This window comes from Doryrhamphus excisus, chromosome 13 (assembly GCF_030265055.1).
Source record: "Doryrhamphus excisus isolate RoL2022-K1 chromosome 13, RoL_Dexc_1.0, whole genome shotgun sequence".
Taxonomy (NCBI): Eukaryota; Metazoa; Chordata; class Actinopteri; order Syngnathiformes; family Syngnathidae; genus Doryrhamphus; species Doryrhamphus excisus.
In genome coordinates this window covers 20,098,366-20,122,343 of record NC_080478.1, presented here as the reverse complement: position 1 = coordinate 20,122,343, position 23,978 = coordinate 20,098,366, and the positions used below count along the sequence as shown (strand labels likewise).

The 23,978-nt window shown below is 49.5% G+C and overlaps 4 protein-coding genes across 4 annotated transcripts; 1 reads left to right on the top strand and 3 right to left on the bottom strand.

The window, feature by feature from the left end:
- Positions 1-1,407: 1,407 nt before the first annotated feature.
- LOC131140240 (cofilin-2) lies at positions 1,408-4,215 on the bottom strand. Its single transcript, XM_058090476.1, has 4 exons — positions 4,118-4,215; positions 2,621-2,928; positions 2,462-2,538; positions 1,408-2,398 (listed from the first exon to the last, which is right to left on the bottom strand). The coding sequence occupies exons 1-4, from the start codon at positions 4,118-4,120 to the stop codon at positions 2,286-2,288; spliced, it is 501 nt and encodes a 166-aa protein (XP_057946459.1). The 5' UTR covers positions 4,121-4,215; the 3' UTR covers positions 1,408-2,285.
- Positions 4,216-4,546: 331 nt separating this feature from the next.
- Positions 4,547-16,857, bottom strand: LOC131140078 (bromodomain adjacent to zinc finger domain protein 1A-like). Its single transcript, XM_058090171.1, is given in 29 exon segments — positions 4,547-5,305; positions 5,857-5,944; positions 6,002-6,201; positions 6,267-6,343; positions 6,415-6,498; positions 7,150-7,307; positions 7,378-7,542; positions 7,629-7,711; positions 7,783-7,854; positions 7,930-8,014; positions 8,016-8,225; positions 8,301-8,431; positions 8,510-8,730; positions 8,804-9,042; positions 10,622-10,719; positions 10,797-10,882; positions 10,943-11,108; positions 11,181-11,501; positions 11,577-11,702; positions 11,775-11,913; positions 12,007-12,102; positions 12,173-12,295; positions 12,367-12,489; positions 12,561-12,648; positions 12,715-12,993; positions 13,877-14,155; positions 14,488-14,611; positions 14,845-15,449; positions 16,148-16,857. Coding segments are annotated over 27 exon segments (4,026 nt in total). The 5' UTR covers positions 14,601-14,611; positions 14,845-15,449; positions 16,148-16,857; the 3' UTR covers positions 4,547-5,129.
- On the top strand, positions 14,557-18,575 carry LOC131140076 (dynein regulatory complex subunit 2-like). The gene is made up of 10 exons (XM_058090166.1): positions 14,557-14,899; positions 15,911-16,031; positions 16,178-16,336; positions 16,444-16,611; positions 16,686-16,855; positions 16,965-17,115; positions 17,187-17,339; positions 17,437-17,655; positions 17,711-17,830; positions 17,892-18,575. Exons 2-10 carry the CDS (start codon positions 15,963-15,965, stop codon positions 18,168-18,170), a joined length of 1,488 nt encoding a protein of 495 aa, XP_057946149.1. The 5' UTR covers positions 14,557-14,899; positions 15,911-15,962; the 3' UTR covers positions 18,171-18,575.
- LOC131140075 (striatin-3-like) lies at positions 18,236-23,973 on the bottom strand. Its single transcript, XM_058090165.1, has 16 exons — positions 23,464-23,973; positions 22,068-22,171; positions 21,906-21,979; positions 21,740-21,818; positions 21,509-21,670; positions 21,287-21,416; positions 21,073-21,208; positions 20,865-21,004; positions 20,603-20,781; positions 20,456-20,503; positions 20,246-20,367; positions 20,020-20,187; positions 19,797-19,937; positions 19,596-19,703; positions 19,412-19,498; positions 18,236-19,340 (listed from the first exon to the last, which is right to left on the bottom strand). The coding sequence occupies exons 1-16, from the start codon at positions 23,725-23,727 to the stop codon at positions 19,171-19,173; spliced, it is 2,112 nt and encodes a 703-aa protein (XP_057946148.1). The 5' UTR covers positions 23,728-23,973; the 3' UTR covers positions 18,236-19,170.
- Positions 23,974-23,978: the final 5 nt, after the last annotated feature.

Genomic DNA, 23,978 nt, shown 5'->3' with positions numbered 1-23,978 from the left:
TCTATCGGTGACCAACAGGGGGCAGCAAAACTCATATTGGAATTCTGGGAGATGAAGTTTCCTACAGTTTGACTACATTGAATCAATAAATCAAGTTTATTTATGAAAATGGATGGATTTTAGGATTAAGTTTGCATTTACTTAACCTCACATATGTTTTGGTTTCTTGATATATGATTCTCAACTTTATTTGGACCACCAGCTGACATTTTATACTTTTACCCGTTTCTATCCGAATAATGCGATGCTAATTTGCATAACCCCAACAAAGCTATGTTAACCTCAATGATGCTTACGCTAACCTGTATAATGTTCATTGCCAAATTCAAAGCAACCTATAATTTAATTTGGACTACCAGCTGACATTTTATACTTTTACCCCAAACTCTGAATGATGCGATGCTAATTTGCATAACACTATGCTAACCTTAATGACACTATGCTAACCCCAACAAAGCTATGTTAACCTCAAAGATGCTACGCTAACCTGTATAATGTTCATTGCCAAATTCAAAGCAACCTATGATTTAATTTGGACTACCAGTTGACATTTTATACTTTTACCCCAAACTGTGAATGATGTGATGCTAATTTGCATAACACTATGGTAACCTTAATGACGCTATGCTAACCTCAATGATGCTTACGCTAACCTGTATAATGTTGATTGCCAAATTCAAAGCAACTTATGATTTAATTTGGACTACCAGCTTACATTTTATACTTTTACCCCAAATTCTGAATGATGCGATGCTAATTTGCATAACACTATGCTAATTTTAATGACACTATGCTAACCCCAACAAAGCTATGTTAACCTCAATGATGCTACGCTAACCTGTATAATGTTCATTGCCAAATTCAAAGCAACTTATGATTTAATTTGGACTACTAGTTGACATTTTATACTTTTACCCCAAATTCTGAATGATGTGATGCTAATTTGCATAACACTATGCTAATCTTAATGACACTATGCTAACCCCAACAAAGCTACGCTAACCTGTATAATGTTCATTGCCAAATTCAAAGCAACTTATGATTTAATTTGGACTACCAGCTTACATTTTATACTTTTACCTCAAATTCTGAATGATGTGATGCTAATTTGCATAACACTATGCTAACCCCAACAAAGCTATGTTAACCTCAGTGATGCTGATAATGCTGATAATGTTGATTGCCAAATGCAAAGCAACCTATGATTTAATTCCAAATGTTATTTCTCCACTCAATTCAAAAGGCGTCAATCCTTCACCATGTGCCGTGTATTCTGCTCCGGTCCATTCCGGCCGTCACGGCGGCTGTTGACAGGGGTGTGATGAGGGACGACACAAATAGAAGCAGGATCACATTCTCGGGCCCAGCTAACACGCCCCCCCCCCCCCCCCCCCCGAAACCAGCAACCCTTTACTTCTGGTTCCTATTGCGCCTGCACCATCTAAGGTCAAGAATGCGCGGCTCACAGGAAGTGACTCAGCTCAGACGGCAAATCTTGACTCAGCTGTTGGGGTGAGGTTGGAGCAGAACCTCATTAGGGTCCAAAGTGGGTCTAAACATGTTTAACCGATGCCAATTTGTTCCATCATATTGGATTTCGGGCGGTTCTAAAGAGGATCTAAAGAGGTTTAACAACCATCAGAAGCGGTTATAAGACATTCAACTATGGTCAAAGTGGTTCAGTCTTAACGACAGAAGAAGATGGAGATGGGCGAGCCGTCACCGTGCGTTGCAGCGACCACGTGGGAAGGTCCGCTTGCGATTGGACGAGGCAGAGATGAGGCACGAGACGGGGCCACATGCTTTTATTGCAGTGGCTTCCTGTAATCTGACAAACAAGGTTCCACTTTTAAGGCGTCTCTCAGCGGGAGGGAGGTCAAATCTGCTTCCTGTATAGTGTTTCCAAAATAAAAGGTGCGGTGTAAGTACGTGTACATTGCGAGCGAACGTAAGGCGGCGAGGAGCGAGCGTTGACGACGTGGAAGCACGGCGGAGCCGCCGACGGGAAAAATAAATAAAAGTCACGTCAAAAGCCTCGTGATGTTTGGCAAAAGTGTGACCGCCATGAAACAACAAGTCATGTGGCAACAAAGTGGGAGGGGTTTGCATATTTCAAGTTAATGAGATCTCCTTCATTTTGGGGGGGGGCACGGGGGAGAAAAAAAAAAAAAAAACGCTAAGTCCTTCGGGAAACGGACACACACAGCAAGCGGCGGCATTCAAGTGGGCTCGGGGGTCCGGATGGCACGGCCATCGCCTCGGCGACGTTCTGCGGGCTGATGACATCACAGCGGCTTTCCCTCCAGTGACACCACCACGTTCCCGCCAAGCTTCTCGGCCAGCGTGCTGCGGTCCTGGATGTCATCCAGCCCGTTCACCTGCCACTCGTGTTTGATTCCTGAGAAGACATGATGTCATCACTCACAGGCTCCTCCTCCTCGTCGTCGTCTGCTCACCTCACCTGTAAACTTCTTCTTGATGGCGTCTTTGGAGCTGGCGTAGATCATCTTACTCTTGAGGGGAGCGCCCTCCGGAGCCCTGCGCACAACACAGTACTTCCTGTTGATGACATGACCGGACCACGCGTGCTAGCATAGCATGACGGGACATCTCAACGCACCAGAAGATGAAGACCAGGTCCTCCTTCTTGGACTCCTTGGTCTCGTAGGTGGCGTCATATAAGCCGTATCTGCAGTCGTCGAGGGGAAGGAGCTTGACAAAACAGGCGTAGGGGTCGTCCACCGTCTCGCCGATGTCACCCACCAGGATCTGCTTTCCCTCCTCCACGATGATCTTCTTCCTGTCGTCGCTCAGACGGAACAGCACCGCCTTCTTCCTCTTCTTCACCTCGTCTTGCGTGGAAGACTTCCTCACCTTCATGTCGTTGAACACCCTGATGACCTCATCGTTTACGGTCACGCCCGATGCCTGCCAATCAAACACGACGCGGTTTGATGTTGCGGCGACAGACGCCTGCGCCGGTTTTCAAAGTGGCTCAGTTTAAAGCAACACTATGTAATCGTGTTACATAACGGATCAGCCAGGACAGGTGTGTTAGCATTAGCCTCGGTGCTAACATGCTACGTGAGGTCAATCGCGCCGTACGGTTAGTTTAAAAGCGAAAACGGTGAAAAAATTAAATTGTCTCTTTGTATTACCATCGTTATACTGTCATATAGTGTTATAGAGTTGCGCAAGACTATGAGGATTAGACCATAGACTAGGTTGAACCAGGAACGGGTGCATGGACCGACCAGGTCTAACCGACAAACACTTGACCGGTGGTCTAGCACCAAGTTCCAGGGTACGGAGCTCCAACTGGTTTATGGTTCTCTGTAGTTATCATGCGACTTGCAATTCTCCACCAAAACGTAGGGGGCGGTGTTTTCTTGTATTTCTTGTACTAATTTCCCTTGTTAGCTTAATTTATGGTAAGGAACTAATCAATGTGGTACAACTTTACACTTTTATTGTGACCGTTGACCTGAAATCGATGGAGAAGGGATGAGAAATATGGCTAATTGTCCCATGGCAAAAAAAATGTGGCTTTTCACTCCGCTAGAACAGAAAAACAAAAAAATTAAATATGTAGCATTACCTTCAATTTAGTGGTCAAATTAGTTTCTTGGCTCTTTTGTTACAAAATGTTGCTAACCCCTTGTAAGACTAGTACCAGACTACAGACTAGTATCTGATCCAGACTGCAGGTGTTAATGGCTGGCCGAGCTAAGAATTCTCCTGAAACCAACCCGGGTCACTGCGGATGGTCAGGCCGTGCTGGCCTGGCTGTGGGCTAAGATGGCCGCCCCGGGGCCATACGGCCTGAGGCCTCTCTCGGTCCGAGCCAATGAGGACTATTAAAAAACTCTTCGGCGTGAACGGGCGTAAAGGGAAGCCGGTACCGCGGTGCCGGTTCCGGTTCACGGCGGTGTCGAAGCGAGTAAGCGAGCGGAGGAGCCGGCGCCGATCAAGTGCAGCGGCGGCCATGCTGGCTAACATCACGCTGACCGCACACCTTCTAACGGTCCACCGGAACCCCCAAAGCCTCCGTGATTACACACACCAGTACCGCTCGGCGCACAGCGGGCCTGGAGGACCGTCGAAACCCGCTTCTTACCATTCTGTCCCGGACTTTGTCGGCCAAGCTCCGCCGTCCCAAGGCTTTGGTGAGGGGGGGAAGGTAAAACCAATGTGGCCGCACAGGAGGAGAAAGGGGGGGGGGGGGGGGGGTAAGGGGATTGAGGTTGGGTGGGTGGGGGTCTGTGGGTTGAGGGGGTGCAGGAGGGGACATGAGCGAGGGGCGGGGCTTCATGAGATGTCAATCAGTAAATGTAAAACATTTTACATTGAAATAAAACGTTTCAATTTAAGCAATTTCAAAATAAAGGCACACAATATTTGCTTTCACTGATTTTACCGTTTTCGTTTACTCAATAAGCCTGCAAATGTACTAGTATTGTACTTCAAGTACCAGTACTATTCAAATCAAATATTAAAATGAGTATAAAACAAAAAAAACATCAAGTCAAATTTTATTTTCAGCTTTTATTTTCAAATGTAGGACGCGGGCTGGACATCTAACAGTCATAAATAAATAGGGTCAGGGGACATTCAACAATAAGCTGCATTCTCACCACATCATCATCATCATCATCATCATCATCATCATCATCATCATCAACACCTTTCATGACATTAAAGTGAGCAACATGCTAAGATAGCAACTAATAACTTAACTCTTATTTTGTAGGAATGCTGCTGTTAGCGGGCCTCGGGGGGGCGTGGCCACATCATGAAATGAAGTGACTGATTTAAAAAAAAAAAAAAAAAAGCTAAACAAGGGGAATGTTTTATTTTGGTAGGCAGCAAGAACCCTCGGTGTCCCTGAGAACTTTTCAACGCCACAGGAAGTCGCCCACAGGAAGTCCCTGCCGCCGCAGCAGGTCAGAGTTCAAGTCAGTAGTTTAGTGGGATTATTCTATTTACCTGAAATTAAACTATGCCCTCTGAACATCAGGGTGAAAGGTCACAATTTGCACCCATCCGGTGGGGTGGGGGCCAACAAGTCACCTCGTACTCGTAATAAGAGAGGACGGTGGTGTGGGGGGGGTCAAAAAGGGCGTGCGTCCTCAGTGGCGAGATCGCTTGGCGGGCGGGGCGGTGCCGTGCTCCGACAGACCGAGTCTGCCGAGTTCCGAGTGGAAGAACTGCTGGAGGCGAATCCCGGCTTTGGCCTCGTTAGTGTGACGAGCGTTGTACTGCAGACAGTTGGAGAACATCAAGTCCACGTCCGCCATGAAGTCACCTGCACGCACGACAACCAGGTTCAAAACCAGGTTCAAACTGACCAAGTGGACCAACCAGAACATTAGCATTATCCTGGTTCTAGACCAGGGGGGGGGGGGGGGGGGGGGCAGACTATATATTTTACACGTAACAGTCCACCTGGTATTATTGTATCTGTAAAATTGTCATGCAATCTGCTATTATTATTTATTATTTTATATTTATATTTAAATATTTTAAAAATAATAAAATATTATAATAATTAAAATAAAAATAAAATAATAATTATTATATTATTATTATGTAAAATATGCAAATATAACAATAATATTATATATAATTAATATAATAATTAGCATTATAATAATCAATAGTTCTAATAATAATTATAATCTAATAATAATTATTATTATTATTATGTGCTTGTGTCCCTTTTTTCAGGAGCACTTTGTAAACAACAGACCAGGAAAGATTGGGCGGGCCGTATTCAAACACTTGGCGGGCCGGATGTGGCCCCCGGGCCGTAGTTTGCCCACCCCTGTTCTAGAAGGACCTGGGCGGTCTACAGACCTGCGCTGAGGTACTGGCAATTGTTGACCTTCTCTCTGATGGTGCTGAGTGCCATGGGCTTGCTGATGATGTCATAGTAGTCTGGCACCTGTGGTACACGGGAGACAGGAAGTAGCGGCGTAATGCTAAGCTAACTAGCGCTCACCTGTGTGCGGGACACCAGCTTCATGAAGGGCCAGCTGTCCTCGTGGCGGACGAGCTCCACAATCAGCAGCTCGCACGCCGACAGCTCGTGGACGCCGTGGTTCCTACCGGAAGAGCGGCGTCTGGACGACGAGGGGGAGGAAGTAGAGGAGGAAGTGGAAGGGAGGACGGGCTTGCAGGGTTGGGCACGTGGCGCCGTGTCTGTGGGAGGAGTCAAGGAGCGTTAGCGCTCATGTGATGCGCATTAAACTGTGAAGAAACCTCACCTGGGGTCGTTTTTTTGCCGCCGGACGTCACCATGCTGGCTTTGGAAGGAGGGGGCGTGGCCTTTTTACCCGACGCCCTGCAATCGAAAGCGCGTCTTTAGAATCAGGAAACAGTGATGGCTGCTGGATCCATCTTACTGATACCGACTTGGAGGATGAGGACTTTTTCTTATTCTTGGGCGTGGCCTGGTGGCTCCTGGCTTTAGGGGGCGTGGCCTGACTCTTCCTGGTGCTGCAGAGAAACAATTGCGTTATATTATCTTGCATTATCAGCTAGCTAGCATTAGCAGCTATCTTGCATTATCATCACCGGTGGTCTAGGTGATGATAGGTTTAGGTTAGCGCGCAGACCTCACAGCTAGGAGACCAGGGTTCAATCCCACCCTCGGGCATCGAACATTTGCATGTTCTCCCCGTGCATGCGTGGGTTTTCTCCGGGTACTCCGGTTTTTCCTCCCACATTCCAAAAACATGCTAGGTTAATTAGCCACTCCAAATTGTCCATAGGTATGAATGTGAGTGTGAATGGTTGTTTGTCTATATGTGCCCTGTGATTGGCTGGCCACCAGTCCAGGGTGTACCCCGCCTTACGCCCGAAGACAGCTGGGATAGGCTCCAGCACCCCCCGCGACCCTCGTGAGGAAAAGCGGTAGAAAATGAATGAATGAATCTTCATACTACATGTTCTTCTTCTAATATTTGGACTTTGTTCCCATAATATTTCCCATAATATTTCTTTAATATTTAAAGAGCCCTGTGCCCTGTGATTGGCTGGCCACCAGTCCAGGGTGGACCCCGCCTCTTGCCTGAAGACAGCTGGGATAGGCTCCAGCACCCCTGTGACCCTTGTGACGATAAGCGGTAGAATGATGTCATCACTCACTTCACAACTTCCTCGTTATCCGACTCTTCCTCTTCGGGCTCATCCTCAGACGGTTCTTCTTCTTCACGCTTGAGAGACGAATTCTGACGAGAAGAAACGGATCCGGATCTCATTTTGGGTTGACAATCTGGACAGAACCAGTCTCCTTCCGGAACGGACTGCGACAAAAAAAAAGAGCGCGTTAAAGAAGCCGGGCTGTAATTGGCTTGTGAGATTCCACTGCGTCACCTGGAGGCGGGGCCTGAGACAGTGGGTGTGGTGTCCCCTGCCACAGGCGTCGCATAACAGCATGTTGTCGGCGTCGCCTTTCCGTCTGCAAAGCCGGCAGCGAGCATTGAGGACGGAGCGGGACCACAGGACACTTCTCTCTAGGCTGGACAAATGCACAAACACCTGGGGGGGGGCGTGGACATGCAGGATTCAAATGAACCAATCAGAAGCGGACTCTGCTGGTCTACGGATTAAAAAAAAAAAAGTACCTGAGACAAACTGGAGGAGGACAACAAAGATTCCCTCCATCGCTCCAACACCGACTTCACCAAGCGGATGCTGTCGCTGCCGTCTGAGACACACAAGCGTGAAAGTCGTAAATTCCGAAAAAAGGCGGAGCATACGTCATGTGATCATCCCTACCGTCACTGGCCTGGTCCTCATCTTTCTTCTTGCTCTTCTTAGTCTTCTGTTCTTTCTTGGAGTCTTCCTCGCCTGCAGTGGGAGGAGCTACATTCATCAAAACATGTCGTAGAGGGCGGGGCTTAAGGGTGTTTAAACTGGACTCACCTAGCGGGGCTTTGAGGAAGCGTCTCTCGATGCCGCGCTCCATGTGGGCCAGCGCCCGAGCCAGGCGATGGACCGCGGTACCTTCTGACGGAAGCCTGGAAAAGACAGGAAGTGGACGTGTTTATGTCTTGGCACATGTTTTTCATTGGCACATGAGTTTCATACCTGTCTCGGGGCTTCAGGGGTACGGGGTCCACCTCCATGTCGTCCACCCGTGTGTCCGTCCCTTCGTCTGTACAATGCAACTCATAGTTTCCTGTCTCCAACGCGGAGCGCCACACGTGTCTGTCCATTACCTGGAAGTGTTTCGGCGCCACGTCAGTAGGACGCCACATCACAATCACGAGTACTTACGCGGAACTTATCGGTACCTTGAGAGATCCCAGACTTCCCTGGTGGATGCGGTCCTCCATGTCCAGGAGCAGGTCTCGCAGTCTCGCTTCCATGAGGGTCTCGGCTGCAGCAGTGCATTCCGGTACGGATCGCGAGGACTCCGGATCATCTGGACAAAAAGGATAAGAATGTTTGGGGGCGTCCCGGTGGGCGGGGCAAGGCGATGCGAGGCGTTCGCTGTACTCACCTGCACACGTGTACTTGCTGCGCTCGCACGTCTGCAGCAACTCCTGCAGACGTTCTCGCTCCTGCAACAGCGCCTCCTTTAGGCCACTCTCACGATGTCCTCGCGGGTTAAGTGCGTCTATAAGTTGGTCCAATTCCTCCACCGAGCTGTAGAAGAACCACTGGCTTGGTCGGCTCACTGGAGGCCCGCAGGTGGACTGGGGTGCGGGGCTCGAGCCGACACTGCAGGGATGAGGATCATTTGGGTCAATCCGGACCACAACCAGAACCACAAGCAAATATCGACCTTCCCGACCTTCCCTCTGCAGGTTCCTCCAGGCTGTGCTCGCCGTCCTCTAAGGTGGTGGTGGGGTCTTGGGTGTGTTTTGGGCGGGGCTGCAGCATGTCCTCCGTCAGGCCAAAACTGTCCTCCTCCACAAAGAGCGCCGAGGCCGACGGAAGGAGCCAGTAGCGGCGGTACAAACGGTCTCTGCCGAGCGGCAGCAAGCTTGTGCGTGACGCCGCCTTTTGGATACGCTCTTGGAGCTGTCGTACCTAGGAGGGTGGGGTGTGTGTGTGTAGTTAAGTCTGTGTACCAAAACACAGTATATATTGGCACTGGTGCCTATATAAACAGTAAGCGGCTTATATCAGTGCCTTTTTTAGGTGCTAAATGAATGCAGGGTTGGGCGACTTTGTTTGCCCCAGCACTCAGAGAGAGAACTGCCGAGTAAGAGAAAAGTTTATTTTTCCCATTCAGATGCAGAATGCAGCACTATAGAAAATTATTATTTATTTTTTTGGTTCCACTCTATTACCGTATTGAGATATTATCTTTATTGTGACCCATATATCACAAATCGTATATCATATCGTATCGTGCCGCACCGTTACCAAGACTCCTACTGCTAGCACTCCTACTCTAGCTAACCATCAACTCTACCCTGACGTCATACAGGTCACCTTTCCCAGGCCCAGCTTCTTAAAGGGCCGCACACACAAAAAACTTTTGAATGCCTTATATTTGTATTCATTTAGCGATACAATTTTTTTACAATTACAATTATAATAATTTAATAATATAATTTATAATAATTTAAGATTTTTAAAAGATTCTTCAACTATGCACCAGTGATAATTAGTTCTTTTAATTAATAGAGTGATTATTAAATACTATTTAGAATAATTTAATAATATAATTTAGAATAATTTGTAATAATTTAGAATAATTTAATAGATTTTTAAAAGATTCTTCAACTATGCACTAGTGGTAATTTATTCATTTTAATTAATAGAGTGATGATTAAATAATAATAATAATTTTGAATAATTGAATAATAATATAATTTAGAATAATTTAATAGATTTTTAAAAGATTTTTCAACTATGCACCAGTGATAATTTGTTCTTTTAATTAATAGAGTGATTATTAAATACTAATAATTTAGAATAATTTAATAATTTAGAATAATTTGTAATAATTTAGAATAATTTAATAGATTTTTAAAAGATTCTTAAACTATGCACTAGTGATAATTTATTCATTTTAATTAATAGAGTGATTATTAAATAATATTTTAGAATAATTTAATAATATAATTTAGAATAATTTGTAATAATTTAATAGATTTTTAAAAGATTCTTCAAATATGCACCAGTGATTCATTCATTTTAATTAATAGAGTGATTATTAAATAATAATTTATAATAATTTAATAACAATTTATAATATAATTTATAATAATTTAATAATATAATTTATAATTTAATAATAATATAATTAATAATATTTTGTAATAATTTAGAATATTTTTTTATAATTTAGAATAATTTAATAGATTCTTCAACCATGCACCAGTGATAATTTATTCATTTTAATTAATAGAGTGATTATTAAATAATAACATAATTTAGAATAATTTAATAATAACATAATTTAGAATAATTTAATAATATAATTTAGAATAATTTGTAATAAGATTTTTAAAATAGATTCTTCAACAATGCACCAGTGATAATTTCATTCATTTTAATTAATAGAGTGATTGCGCAATGTTTGAACTGTGAGTGTATCCTCCATTTGAGGCACAGCTTAGCTTTTGTACGACTCTGACCTGACCTGAAGCTAACTCACCTTCTCCTGCTCCTCCTCCTGCTCCTCTGCAGTCAGGCTGGCAGGAGGACATGGCGGGGCTTTGTGGTCAGAAGCCGTCAGAGATCCTCTACCCCCAGCTGCAGGAAGAGGAGGTCCAAAAATCAAAGCTGGTGTTTGACGTGACATCATTTCCTGTCAGGAATGCTCGGCTTACCTTTGGTTTCATCCTGCACTTCCTGCTCCTTGAGCTTCAGACGTTGCTCCTGCTCGCGCAGGCGCTCCTCTTTACGGAGACGGACCCTGGGGGAGGGCGCACGTTCATCAATCTCAGGTCATGTTAGCTAATGAGCGCGTGTGTACCTGTGTGCCGCCTCTTCCCGCTCTCGCCGGTGCTGCTCCGCCCGGATCTCTCGCAATTCCTGCCTGGCGGCACGTTGCTGTTCCACGCATTCCTCCATGAGGTCTCTGCTGGACGCCAGGGACAGCAGCTTGCCCACCAACGCCTGCAAGATAACCAGCTTCTCACCTGCACACACAAAGAATGACATTAAATGCATGCAGGCGCTGAGCAGGACGCCAACGAGGAACAATGGCTGACCTGGCATCAGGTCATAGACGGCCAAGCACGCCAGCCTCCTCATGAGCGCCGGCTGTGCCAAACACAGCTCCACACACGGGTCGTCCGTCAACGTGAATCCGCCTTGTTTCTGGTAGCGGAACTTGGCGTTGGCGTTGTTACAGTCGGCGCCGGACGCCAGGATGTGCAGACGTAAAATCTCAGACAGAGTGCAGCTGTCCAGGTCCACTTCCTGGAGGCTACAGCCCAGATGAAGCGAAGGCCACGCCGCGGCCGATGACGACGCAGCGCTCACAGCCAAGTCGGAGCGGTCCAAGTCATCGTCTGGAGCTTCTGGTAGGTCTACTAGATGTCCACACACATAAAATAAAATAAACATCCTGGTCCTGAAGATCACGTGTCAACTGTGTGCGTTACCTTCATCTTTAGTCACCTCCTCTTGCTCCTCGTCCAGAGCCTGGAAGATGGCTGTGATGAAGAAGAAAAGCAGCTCACAAAGAGGACCTTCTGGATCAGAACCCACCAGGGCCTCCTCCAGAACCTCTGCAGCACAAACAAAAGCGGTCCAGTTAAGTCCAGAACTGGACACACAGGAGGCGAAGAACCGGTTCTGACCGAGAGAGACTCCATCCGGAAATTCATCCTTCAGGCCAAAGTCCTCCCCAAAGGACCGCAGGAACTCCAGAACCATCAAAGCTTCTCCAAACAGCTGGGCTGGGAGACGAGTCCTCACAGGAACCGGAGTGGGTAGCTCCTGTGGGAGAAGTTCAAGCAGACACAGAAGATCCAGTGCTGGTTTGTGAGGGGGCGGTGTTTGGGGTCGGGGTCTCGTGGTGCATTCACAGACCTTCAGGTCGTCACACTCCATGTCCTCCCTGGGTTTGTTCCACAGCTTCAGTCGCTCTGCATACTTCTTCTTCTCCTCCTTTAACTTCTCTCGTTCCTGCAAAGACCCTCAAAAGTCTAGAACCTTCTGGACTCTATCTGCTGGATTTGACTAAATGAGGACTCACCAGATCCTTCTCCTGCTTCCTGCGCTCCTTCTCCTCTCTTCTTCTCTGCTTCTCCTCCTCAAATCTCCTCCTCTGCTCCTCCTTCAGCTTCTCCTTGTCCAGCTTCATCAGCGAAGTGCTAGCCTGCACAATATCAACACCACATTCACGTCACGGCACCCAAGGTCAAAGGTCAGCAGGAGCGGCCATCTCACCTGTGCAGGTGAGCCCCGCCCCTCTGCTTTGACACCAGAACTGAAAGGGAATTGTGGGGGCTCATCGGGAAAAAAGTGGGAAAAGTTGTGTTCGGAGAGCCGGTACTTGCTCACGCTGGACGCCTGCCACACAGGAAGTGACATCAGATGAGACGCGGCCTCGTAACGATGAGGGGGGGGAGGGAATCTCTCACCTTCAGCCTGATGGTTCCGTTGGCGGGTTCGCAGTGCTGCTTGAAGAGCAGCTTCAGTCTCTCTCGGGACACCACGTTCTTCCTACGACTGAACACAACGCCACATCAAGCTCCGCCCCCCACACCGCTTCTTCCTCCTAAGCGCGCGTGTCACCTGATCTGATTGGCTCTGACGACGAACGGCTTGGCATGTCCGTCTGTCGTCGTCCTGACCTCGTATTTAAACGCCGAAGGGCTGAGAGGCGTCTTCTGCGACCTTTCACCTGCTGACCTCTTGACCTGTGCGGCGGGACTCTGGAAGGCGTGGCCCTCTTCGTCGCTGTCGCTGATGACGATGGCCACGCCGTCCGCGGACGCGCCGTGACCGTTGTTGGTGGACGCGCCGTTGGCGCTGGAATGTGGAGGCAAGACCCGAAGGATCTCACACAACCGCCTGACACACACACACACACACACAAACACACACACACACACACACATCATTGCTAGACCAGGGGTTTCCAATGTGTGGCATGGGGGCCATTTCAGGCCTATTGCTTGTTTTCTTTTTTTTTTTTTTAATTAAATAGTTTAAATAGGGTGGATGAGTGGTTATCACGCAGACCTCACAGCTAGGAGACCCGGGTTCAATTCCACCCTCGGCCATCTCTGTGTGGAGTTTGCATGTTCTCCCCGTGCATGCGTGGGTTTTCTCCGGGTACTCCGGTTTCCTCCCACATTCCAAAAACATGCTAGGTTAATTAGCCACTCCAAATTGTCCATAGGTATGAATGTGAGTGTGAATGGTTGTTTGTCTATATGTGCCCTGTGATTGGCTGGCCACCAGTCCAGGGTGTACCCCGCCTCTTGCCCAAAGACAGCTGGGATTGGTTCCAGCCCCCTCTCCGTGACCCTCCTGAGGCAAAGGGGTAGAAAATTAATGAATGAATCTTCATACTACATGTTCTTCTTCTAATATTTGGACTTTGTTCCCATAATATTTCTTTAATATTTAAAGAGCCCTGTGATTGGCTGGCCACCAGTCCAGGGTGTACCCCGCCTCTCGCCCGAAGACAGCTGGGATAGGCTCCAGCACCCCCGCAACCCTTGTGAGGATAAGCGGTAGAAAATGAATGAATGAATGTTTTTACTAATGAAATAATTCATAAGATAGAGTTATCATCGTTAGCGTGCTATTTTTGACGGCCCTAGTTTGAACAATGTTTTGTTAAAATCCAAAATAACGTATAAAATGCATCCCCATTCATTTGTATGAACCCGACCCTCACTGGAAAAGGCTTGGTGACCCCAGGACAAGAATCATCCGCCCACGCTACCTGGTTCCGTTGCGTCCGCTGACATCCACCCTCTCTCCGACAAAGAAGCGCTCTTTGACAAAAGCGTGGACATCCTCACAGAGCTCGCTCAGTCGGCCGCGGTGGCTCAGCGCCGCCAGGTGCAACAGCGGGGTCACCAACACGGGCGGAAAGTTCCGGAGGCTCTGCTTGGCCCGACGCTCACTCTCCTGCGCCTCCAAGTAGGTGAGACCTGCTCGCCCGGTCAGAGCGCAGCTCCACACCAGACTGTTACACAGGATGGTCCTCTCGAAGAACTCACTGCGGGAGGAGGGCAGGTAGACTTTTAATACAACATACTTTTCATTATGAACTCAAAAGTCCCCACATTTGAATGTTTAGCAGCTCAAAAGTAAGAGAAGATGAAGATTTGACAGAATGAATGAATGAAGTTGGTTTGGCCTGCTGGCGGCTAACAAGTGACACTTAAAGTAGCTAGCTAACTTAGCTAAGCTCACACCTGCCGCCCAAACAAAAACACGTCAACGTCAAGTTTCACTTTGAATAAACTAGCTGTGGTCTGGTCTGGGAGTTAATAAGTCGAGTGACGTCACGGCAGGTAACCCCCCCACCCCACCCCGGGTCAGACTTACTCGTAGCTGCGAAAGACTTCGTGCGTGATACGGCAGAGGAAGACCTCCTCGTCGGGGCTCAGGTCGGCCGGAGGTTCCTGGCGGATGAAAGCCTTCCTGTGTAGGAGCGGCATCTCGGCGGCCGCTTGCGGAAGACAACGAGACGATAAAGACACACGACTTCACACAACACCACACTAAAGTAGTACCGGGACCGGAACCGGACTTTCAAAATGTCTCGAAAGGCCTCGGGAGCGCGCGTGTGTCTTTTGTTAAGACGCGTGAACGAGGCGGCCGCGTGGAGACCAAGTCATTGTGCCGCCTCTTTTCAAGTGTGACCCAGTCCAAACCCAACGGAACCTCCGGTACAGGACGCACCTGTTCTGGCTCAATAGTACAGCGACGGTTCGGTTGCCGGTTGATCTCGTCCCGGGTGAGTGAATGCCTCTGTAGAGGACAATCCGCGACACGAACCAACTGTCCCGGATCACCGCAGGCTTGTTGACCAAGTTTTCGTTTACTTCACGGGCCGCAACAAAGCTCGGAAATGTCTGTGTGCTAGTGTCGTGTTCCGTTAATTGGCGTGAGATGACGAGAAACGTTTCTTTGCACTAAAGCAGCGGCGCTTCGACGACACCGGGAGTCCAAATGTCACTCTTTACTTTTAAATATTTGCAATACGTTTTTAGTTTTCACCACCGAGTTGAGTTTTACATATAATATATACATATACACACATATTTATATGCACATACAGTACATATAGAAACACGTGCATGTATATGGAGCAAACAGACATATATTTCAGTACTTTACATAGTCATGTATGGTACAAACCGAGATGACCTGATTTCCTCCACCGTCCCGTGAACGCACCACGCTGAATGAATCAGTAGGCGGAGCTCAACCAGTCACTCACAGCAGCGGTTGGTTGGCGGTGCTGCCATCCCACGTTACCCGCCAATGGTTGCCAGGGGAAACCACTGATGATGAAAGTAAGATTATGACGTCATTAAAGGACAGTAAAAGCAACGGAAGTATCTTTGTAGTTACTTTGAAACTCGATGAATGCATTCATGAGTTGATACTATTATGTGCAGAATGACGTTTGGGTGATTTATAAAGTTTGTGATATAATTTTTTATAACAAAATAACACTGTAAGGGATTAGAAATTATTAACGAATAACGATTAAGTGCCAAAAGATTAAGTACATAATTTATTTTCATGAGACAATGACGACCTCCGTCATTATTTCTAAACTCTAACTTTAATTATACATTTATAAAATAAACACCGAACGAAATGCAAATGTTTGTCATTGACTCGTGAAAACAACTAAATAGGTACCGAGTGTGTAAAAAAAATCAACTTTATCACAATTATTTAGCGAAATATATTTTAAATAAACGTACTAAAAAACAAAAACAAACTATTGTGGTAGAATCGACAATAAAGGCGGCACGAGAAGGCGGAAGTGCTCAGTGGCCGTCTCCATGGAAACGCCACGCAAACTTTGCATACGTTATCCGGACAAGCGCGTGCACGACGCCTTCGAAGCCAAGGTAAGTTCACTAACCTCGCTTAAGGCAATTAGCACTCATGCTAATTGCTAATTATGGAAGCAGAAAGAGGGCGGGATAACAGCACCTTGGCTGTCAATCAAAACATCTGCGAGTACCTATAATCAAGCGCGCATGCGCACTGCTAGCTTTGCTGGATGGTGAAGATGCCAAGGAAGATGAAGAAAGGAGGCAGGACTTTGGAGGAGGACGAGGAGGAGGAGCAGCTTCTTCAGCGACGTCGACAAGTGAAGGACCAGCAGGAAACCGGCAGAAAGAGGGAGGAGCTTCTGACGCTCTTTCTGAAGGTCACTTCAACATTCCCATGACGTCATTTGTCAATGTCAGACATTGCATTATCATGATGATGACGTCACTTAGTGACAGCTGAAATGGGCGTGTCTCTGCGGTGCAGGACAAAGTTCTGAGGGAGGAGAAGAACTCTGCCGTCAATCTTGTGAAGATCAATCAAGGATGGCGAGCCGTCCTCAGCCATGCCAGATCAGCTGAGCTACGCCGTGACATCGCCATCTTGCATCAGACATTTGAGCGACAGCTGGACGGCCTCGATGATGTCATCAAGGTGACATAGGAGCTCTCCCGGCCGGTGCGAGACAAAAGCGAAGCTGAGCCTTGTCGCTTCCTGTTTGTTCCCAGAGCTTGACATGTGACCTGCAGGAGGCGGAGCGTCAGTCGGCTCAGGTGCGGCGCCGTCACCTGCAGCATGTGGAGCGCATGCGGGCACTGCAGGACGAGCGCTTGGAGTTTGTGCGGCGCCGCTGGGAGCAAACCCTGCAACACATCAGTGACGGCTTCGTGGCCGAGAGGTCAGCTGTTATAAGCCCCGCCCCCCAAAGCCCCTCCCCCAACCACGCCGCTGAGAACTCTCAGGAAGGTCTTGACCTGCATGTGAGATCTTTGTCTTTTGACTGGCAGGAGCGACATGATGGCGCAGGCGGAGCAGCGTCAGGCCTGCCTGGAGGACACGGTGTTCTCGTTGGCGCGGCGTCACGAGGACGTGATGCGTGACGTGCATCAGGTGTACTGCGACAGCATGGCGGCCCATCAGAGTGCTCAACAGGACAGAGTAGAGTCCGACGCGTACATGAGTTTAACCTTGTCGTCAGCTAGCTCACCTGCTACATGTCCTCCCACCAGGTGGTGGCGCTGCGCGGCGCGGACGTGGAAAAGCTGGCCGAGAAAAGGCGTCAAAGACAGGAAGTGGCTCAAACGGCGGAGCGTCTGATGTCCAGCACCCAGCGTCTTGTTCATGTGACCAACATGGACGTGAAGCGAGTGCGGCAGCTGCAGGTCACTACTCGTTCCTCTTCGTTCCTCTTCACGTGATGCCTCATGTCTGTTGATATTGCGTGTCACATGACAGAGTCGCCATCTTGTTTCCTCTCAGGGTGCGGTCATCAGCTTGAGGTCAAAGCTCAGCTCATTCGAGACGGCGATGGCGTCCGAGGCAAATGACGTGACTGTCGCGAAGGTCGAGTTGAATGAAAAGACTCGCGAGCTTCGGGATCATCTGACTCGAGCTCGCCAGGCGGCGAGGAAACAGCTTGCCGACCTCGCCCTCCAATGTTCCGCCGCTGACAAGAAACTGCAGTCGGTGATCGGCAAGGTGGGCGGAGTTTCGTCACCGTGGCTACACGGTCTTGAACGTGTTTATTCCGCAGGGCGAGAAGGTTCTACACGCCGCCGCCATGTGTTGCAAGCTCGAATGCGCTTCCTCTTCATCATCACAAGGCGGCGTTGGCGAGGACCTGAGGGCAGAAGGGGCGGAGCTAACAGCAATGGTTCTGATGAATTCCATCACAACGTCACAGTGACCTCATTAACCGATGTTTATGTCCACAGACGTTTCCTGAGGTGCGTCGCTTGACTCGCCGTCTCGGTGGCGCTCTGCTGCGGCGAGACGCTCTGGCCAAGCATCACGAAGAGCTGAGGCGCGACAACCGGAACCTGAGACATCTGGTGCGGCGTCACCTGGACGCCATCAAGCTCAGCGGCAGCACGCTCGACGGAAGCCACACCCTGCTCACCGTGAGTGCTGTGCCGACCACTGCAAACCCCGCCCTCGGCGCCAAACGCCACACTGTCATCGAAGTTGTCCACACCACCGAAAGCTTGCTGTGACGCCGTGACAGGAAGAGACGCTGCAGAGACGGCCACTTCCTGTCAATCGAAAGAATAAACATTAGTTGGAAGACTAGAAAAAATACTTTTATTGTGGTAATCATGCAGGACACCAACAGGAAGTAGTAGTAACACGTTAAGTCGTAAACGTCAGCTGCTTGCCACGCCAATCCCTTGAGTTGAAAACAAAAAGTGAAAGGAAACAAGCCAATCAGAAGGTGGCGTTGCTCCAGGAGGCCCCTGATTGTTTTCTCTTAACTTTCTTAGAAGGACTTAAAAAAAAAAAAAATGGTGGCCACGAGCAGCATGGCTCCTCCCCCCTGTCGACTATGTCAACGGGAGAGGGGCGTGTCAGGCTGCAGCCTCCGTTGTAAAAACTCAATAAATAAAATAATCGCTGATTGACGTTTAACTGGCAGGTGAGGCTCCTCCCCCTTTTTTTTTTTTACTTTGTACTCCACAGTTCTCCTGAACAGGAAGTCGCTGGGTGGGCGCCGAGATGTTTTCTGATTGGCTCAGCTACTGCTGAGGTGATCACATGACCACATGACCGCAGTCCTGAGTCCCGTTGTTGGCGGCGTATATATATATATGTTTATAAAAAAACAAAAAAAAAAGCTTTGGTTGGCCGCCATCCGTGTTTGAGTTCATGGCGAGCTCAGGTCGTGGAGGTCAAAGGTGGTTTCGTCCATGCAAGCAAATGAACATAAACGCGGACGTGAAGGTCCATTTGCTGGCGCCGTCAAGAAACAACTTTATTGTTCGTGATGACATTGTGACAACCTGAGGACCGCCGGCCGCTAAGGAAGTCCAACATGGAAGCGTCGGGACGTTCCGAAGACAAACAGCTGATTGGTGGGATGAACGGTGACACACGGGAGGAGGCGGGACTTTAGTGTCATGTAGACTGATGATGTCACAGGTCAGCTGTCTCCAGGCGGCGTGTGTGTGTGTGTGTGTGCGAGGCCATGTTGCTCAGGACGTTTGCGTCCCTCGTGTGCTACACGTAGACCCTGGCGAGGGCGTCGGCGCCGGCCGAGGCGATGTACGCCTTGGAGGGGTGAAAGGTCACATCGTAGATGGCCTCCTCGCTCTTCTTGCGGTGCGCCGTGATCTCCTGCACGCACGTCTTGGAGTCCAGGTTCCACAGACGCAGCGAACAATCGTGGCCTGGAAGACGCAAGGATGTGAGAGAGCGGCCCGGGCCACGCCCACTTTTAAAGTGACGCGCACACACTTACTTCCGGACATCAGGTAGATTCCGTTGGGATCCACAGCCAGACTGGTTACTGCATCCAGGTGAGCCACCATGGCGTGGATGACCTTGCCTGCGTGTGTGCGTGCGTGTGCACACACACAATGAACACACAACTCAAAAATACACAAAATGGTGTTTTTGGAGGGGGGGGGTGGAGACAAACCAACCTGACTTGTTGTCAAAGAACTTGATGTGGCGGTCTTCGTGGGCCGTGATGGTGACAGGCAGGGTGGGGTGGCTGACCACCTTGTAGATATGATTACAGCCGGCGTTGGCTGGCGAGGGGGCGGGGCAAGGAGGTAGGAGGGTGTGACGCAATCTTTAACTACAAGATTGTTATGTGTGTGTGTGTGTGTGTGTGTCCTTACTTCCTTCACTCTGCCCCTTCAGCACCAATGCATGCTGGGAAGTCTCCAAGTCATACACCACCACATCACCACTGTCAAATGACGCCACCATGTGGGCGGGGTCACAGCCGTTGAAGTCCACTGACGTGGGGATGCCGTGGTCTGTGCAGACACACACACACACATGTACACATGTCCCCAAGAGGGCGGAAGAGGGGGGCGGCGGGGAGGGGTGCATCCTCACCCTTGCCGGTGTTGAAAGTGCTGATGCAGGGGTCCTTCTCCTGAGGGTTCCAGAGTTTGACTGTTCCGTCGGCCGAACACGACAGGAGGCGGTTCTTGATGCCGCTGTAAGCCAACCCCCACACGGCGTCCGTATGCCCCGTCCACGATGCGGCCAGCGCACCGGCATCTGCGACACACACGCCAGTCACTTCCTCTGAGGAGACGCCGCGTGTGCGTGTGCGTACCGTAGGTGTCGTACGGGTCCACGTTGGAGCTGGGAATGTTCCAGCGCTGGATGGTGGCGTCCAGGCCGCCGCTGAAACACTGCTCGCCGCTGGAGGTCATGGCCAGCGACAGCACGGGTCCACTGGAGGACGACACACGGAAGGAAGCCTTTAGACTTTTAGCTTGAAGCGGCGGCGGCGGCGGCGACATAATGGGAGTGTCTTACGTACACGTGAGCTCTGAACGTGTAGACGGGTTCCACATCCAGAGAGGCACTTCTGGAAAAGTCACAAATAAGTGAAAGCCTTCACAATAAAAGCCTTCTAATCAGGGAGATGATGGAGTGAACGCATCAGTGGGTGGAAGCGGGACAGTACTTTTTGGCGGCGATGGTCTTGGTGAGGTTCCACAGTTTCAGCGTGTGATCCTCGGACACGGTAACCAGGCACGGCTCCACGGGATGGAAGGCGAGCGCTCGGACGCCATCAAAGTGACTCCGCAGCGTGTACTTGGGATTCCAGGTCTTCCTGAATGAAGACTCCTGACCGGACGGCAGCTGGAGAGAGATGGAGGAAGCGGGGGAGGGGTCAGCATGGCAAGAGCGGCGATGTGGGCCTCGTAGAACGCGTCGCCACTCACGTCGTAGCTGAAGTCTGTGTCATCGTTGGTGACGGTGAGGTCGGCGAGGTCACCCAATCCCAGCACGCTCTCCAAGACGTGATCGACCCCGCCCATCAGGAAGGACTTCCCCCCGCTGCTCGGGAACGGGAGCGGCTCAGCTGCGTGTGAGAGGAACGTTAGCATGTGCGCTAAAACGTGTCCGTGTCTGATTGGTCAACAAACTCACCCCACTCTGTCCCGTCTCCTGAGCTGCGGGCTTCCCCTGCCCCCTCGCCGTCTTCCGCCGTAACCAGGAAGTCAAACTCCTTCAGCGCCTCCTCCGTGTCTGTGTCGTCCTCCGATGCCAGGCCCTCGTTTCCCACCTGAACGGGAAGAGAAGAATGACGAGGAGGTGACGCGGAGCAGAGCGAGGTGCGCGCGGCGAAGCGCACAAGGCGCACCTTATTTTTGTGTTTCCTGCTTCTGTGAAGTTTGTCATCCAGCAACTCGCCATCGTCGTCTTCGTCGTCTTCGTCACTGTCCTCGGCGTTCTCCAGGAAGTTGAACGTCTCCAACACATCTCCTGGACTCCTACACGCATGCGTAAGGCGAAACACACACACACACACGCGTTGACGACCTGCCTGGGTGTCATGGCTGATGTGTGACATCTGACCTCTCACCTCTTGTTGTCCTTGCGGCGTTCCGTGCCGTTGATGAGGTGCTGCAGGTTCTTGTTCTCCACTGAGCCGTTGTGATCGGATGCAGAGAGGCCGAGCAGTGATCGAACTCTCTGTGTGCGCACATCCAAGATGGTGTCTGTGTAGCCCACCTCCTGCAGGTACCTGCGTACACACACACACACAGGTGAGGACCACCCGAGCATGCCTGATGCCGTGATGATGTCATCTTACTGTCGCAGTAGTTGTCGCCCTTGTTTCCAGGTCAGCTGACTGTTGGCGGGAAGCGCCGACACCTCTGAGTCTTTGCTGTCTGCACATCGCATTGAAAACAATGTAACCGTGGTAGCCACAGGGGCGGGAATAAGAATGGGGCGGGGTTTAGCGATGCAAAGGTCACCTGATTCAAAGTTGGGCATCTTCACGTCACCTTGGTTCAACTCTGTTCCGTACTTTAACTTGTGGTACTTGGCTCTGAAACACACACACATGCAATGTTATTGTACTAGAAGCACACGATGCTCGCCGAAGTTTGCTACAATCCGAACACGCACGAACGCACCTCTCCTGCTTGAGAGCGTATTCCAACATTTTGATTCTTCTGACCAGGTCATTCTTCAGGTTCTCCTGACCTTTCCTCTCCCCCTGCAGGAACGCTATCCTAGCCTGCAACACACATGCACCACCATGTGAAGATTACCCAATCAGAGCGGTCATAAATGGCAACACACATACACACAACGCAGCTGCTCCTGAAAGATGACACTGATGGCGGCTAACTATTTATAAACACACACACACACACACACAAACACACACAGAGTGGTGTCAATGGCAACAGAGGGACTCAAGCGCTAAAAAAAGGTCATGACGTCCACCAGTAAAGACGGTTGCCATTGTGATGGGCAAACAGTTCACAGGAAGTGAGCGGAGGCTGTTTACTATTATTATTAAATGTTTTTTTTTATTATATATTATATATACACAACCGCTGGTGAAAGTCAGGTCACATGACGGCACTCCACCAACCACAACCATGAAGCACTTCTGTGAGGTCATAGGTGAGGATGACAAGCAGTGTTTATTTTGGGATGGCCCACTTTTAGCTATGTCATCACGTGGCCCCGCCCCCAGACTACTGCTGACCCTTGACCCCCCCCCCCCCCCCCCATCCAGACCCTGTGTGTGTTCTGTAGTGACCATCGAACGATGATGAATAGTGATCTAAGATGGACGACACCGGGATAAAATGTGTATTGTGAACAGTGCGAACATCAAGTATGAAACGAACAGAAAGTTAACGCGAAACACATGCGATGTCACGGCTTTCATTTTAACATATGATCTTCATGAGAACATGCTAATGTGTCAGGTGAATAAACGTGTTGCGTTTAGTGTCGCGTGCGTGCTAACTCAACAACACAAACATCTCACGGGCCCAGCTGTTGCTCGGCTAGCCTAGCTAGCTAACCGAGCTAGCGTGACAAACAGAAATTGTCTCACTTGTATATATTTCGGTGTTCAGTCCACAACAATGACGTCCCTCTCGATAAACAACTTAATTCCATCACGAAAGCCTTGCTTTTGAGACAATACATAAGTCCAAACAACTTCCTTAAGCAGCGGAGGGGGGCGTCATGCTAACAGCTAATCTCGTAGCCTCTTAGCTTAGCTTTAGCAGACTACAAAAAGCCATGTATTCAGTTTAGCATGTTTTTATTTGAGTCTGTGTCTGGTAACTCTGTAGACAAAAACCTCAAAGTCTTTCTAATGGCGGCTAACTCAACAATGGTTCTCATGTATATCGATTACATACATACACTGATATGAAACGCCGATGTATTTCATATATTATATAGACATAGCGTACATGGGAAACGCAGTGTTGTTGTTTTTACAGACATGCTGCTGTTTCAGTGTGAGCTAAACGTTCCTTAAAGTTCCGATGAGATGCTCACCTGCAGTTCAGTCCGTTCCACTTCCCAGTGGGCCCGCTCCATCTCGAAGCGGGCCCACTCATGCTGGATGTAGTGCAGAATGCCGGGGACGGTATACTGTTGATGAGGCCGCGGTAGCTCGTCCGACTGCTGCGATCCCAGCATTGCCCCACCACCGCCTCCAAGAGCCGGGTGAGAGCCGGCCGTGCCCCCTTGCTGCTGCTCCTGTAGCGGCGGCGGTGGCGGCGGAGGTCCAGCGGCTCCTCCGCCGGGGTGCTCGTCCATGATGCTGGACTTATTTAGAGTGTCCGCGAAAGAGAAGGGAAGCCCGCTCCGTCCCGTGTCTCCACCCCGGCTCGTAACGCTGGCTCAGCCGCGTGTGACGCTCGCTGTCCCCAGAGGACTGCGGTGAGTGCGGCTGACGACGGACGGGCTACTGCTGTGTGGGTCTAACCGGCCGCCATTACTGCTCACTCTCACAGCGGAGTAGCCTTCCGCGGTGCATGCCGGGACAACCCGTCCACTGCCAATGCGAA

Excerpts from the sequence above, each read along its gene's own strand:
- LOC131140240 (XM_058090476.1), bottom strand. Across the intron at positions 2,539-2,620 it reads GACCTGGTCTTCATCTTCTG|GGCTCCGGAGGGCGCTCCCC; the intron begins GTGCGTTGAGAT and ends TGTTGTGCGCAG. Across the intron at positions 2,399-2,461 it reads CATCAAGAAGAAGTTTACAG|GAATCAAACACGAGTGGCAG; the intron begins GTGAGGTGAGCA and ends ATGTCTTCTCAG.
- LOC131140076 (XM_058090166.1), top strand. The coding sequence starts at position 15,963 with ATGGAAACGCCACGCAAACTTTGCATACGTTATCCGGACAAGCGCGTG. Across the intron at positions 17,340-17,436 it reads AGCGAGTGCGGCAGCTGCAG|GGTGCGGTCATCAGCTTGAG; the intron begins GTCACTACTCGT and ends GTTTCCTCTCAG. Across the intron at positions 17,831-17,891 it reads GGGCGGAGCTAACAGCAATG|ACGTTTCCTGAGGTGCGTCG; the intron begins GTTCTGATGAAT and ends TTATGTCCACAG.
- LOC131140075 (XM_058090165.1), bottom strand. The coding sequence starts at position 23,727 with ATGGACGAGCACCCCGGCGGAGGAGCCGCTGGACCTCCGCCGCCACCG. Across the intron at positions 21,209-21,286 it reads GCAGGAAACACAAAAATAAG|GTGGGAAACGAGGGCCTGGC; the intron begins GTGCGCCTTGTG and ends CTTCCCGTTCAG. Across the intron at positions 20,782-20,864 it reads ACACAGACTTCAGCTACGAC|CTGCCGTCCGGTCAGGAGTC; the intron begins GTGAGTGGCGAC and ends ATCTCTCTCCAG.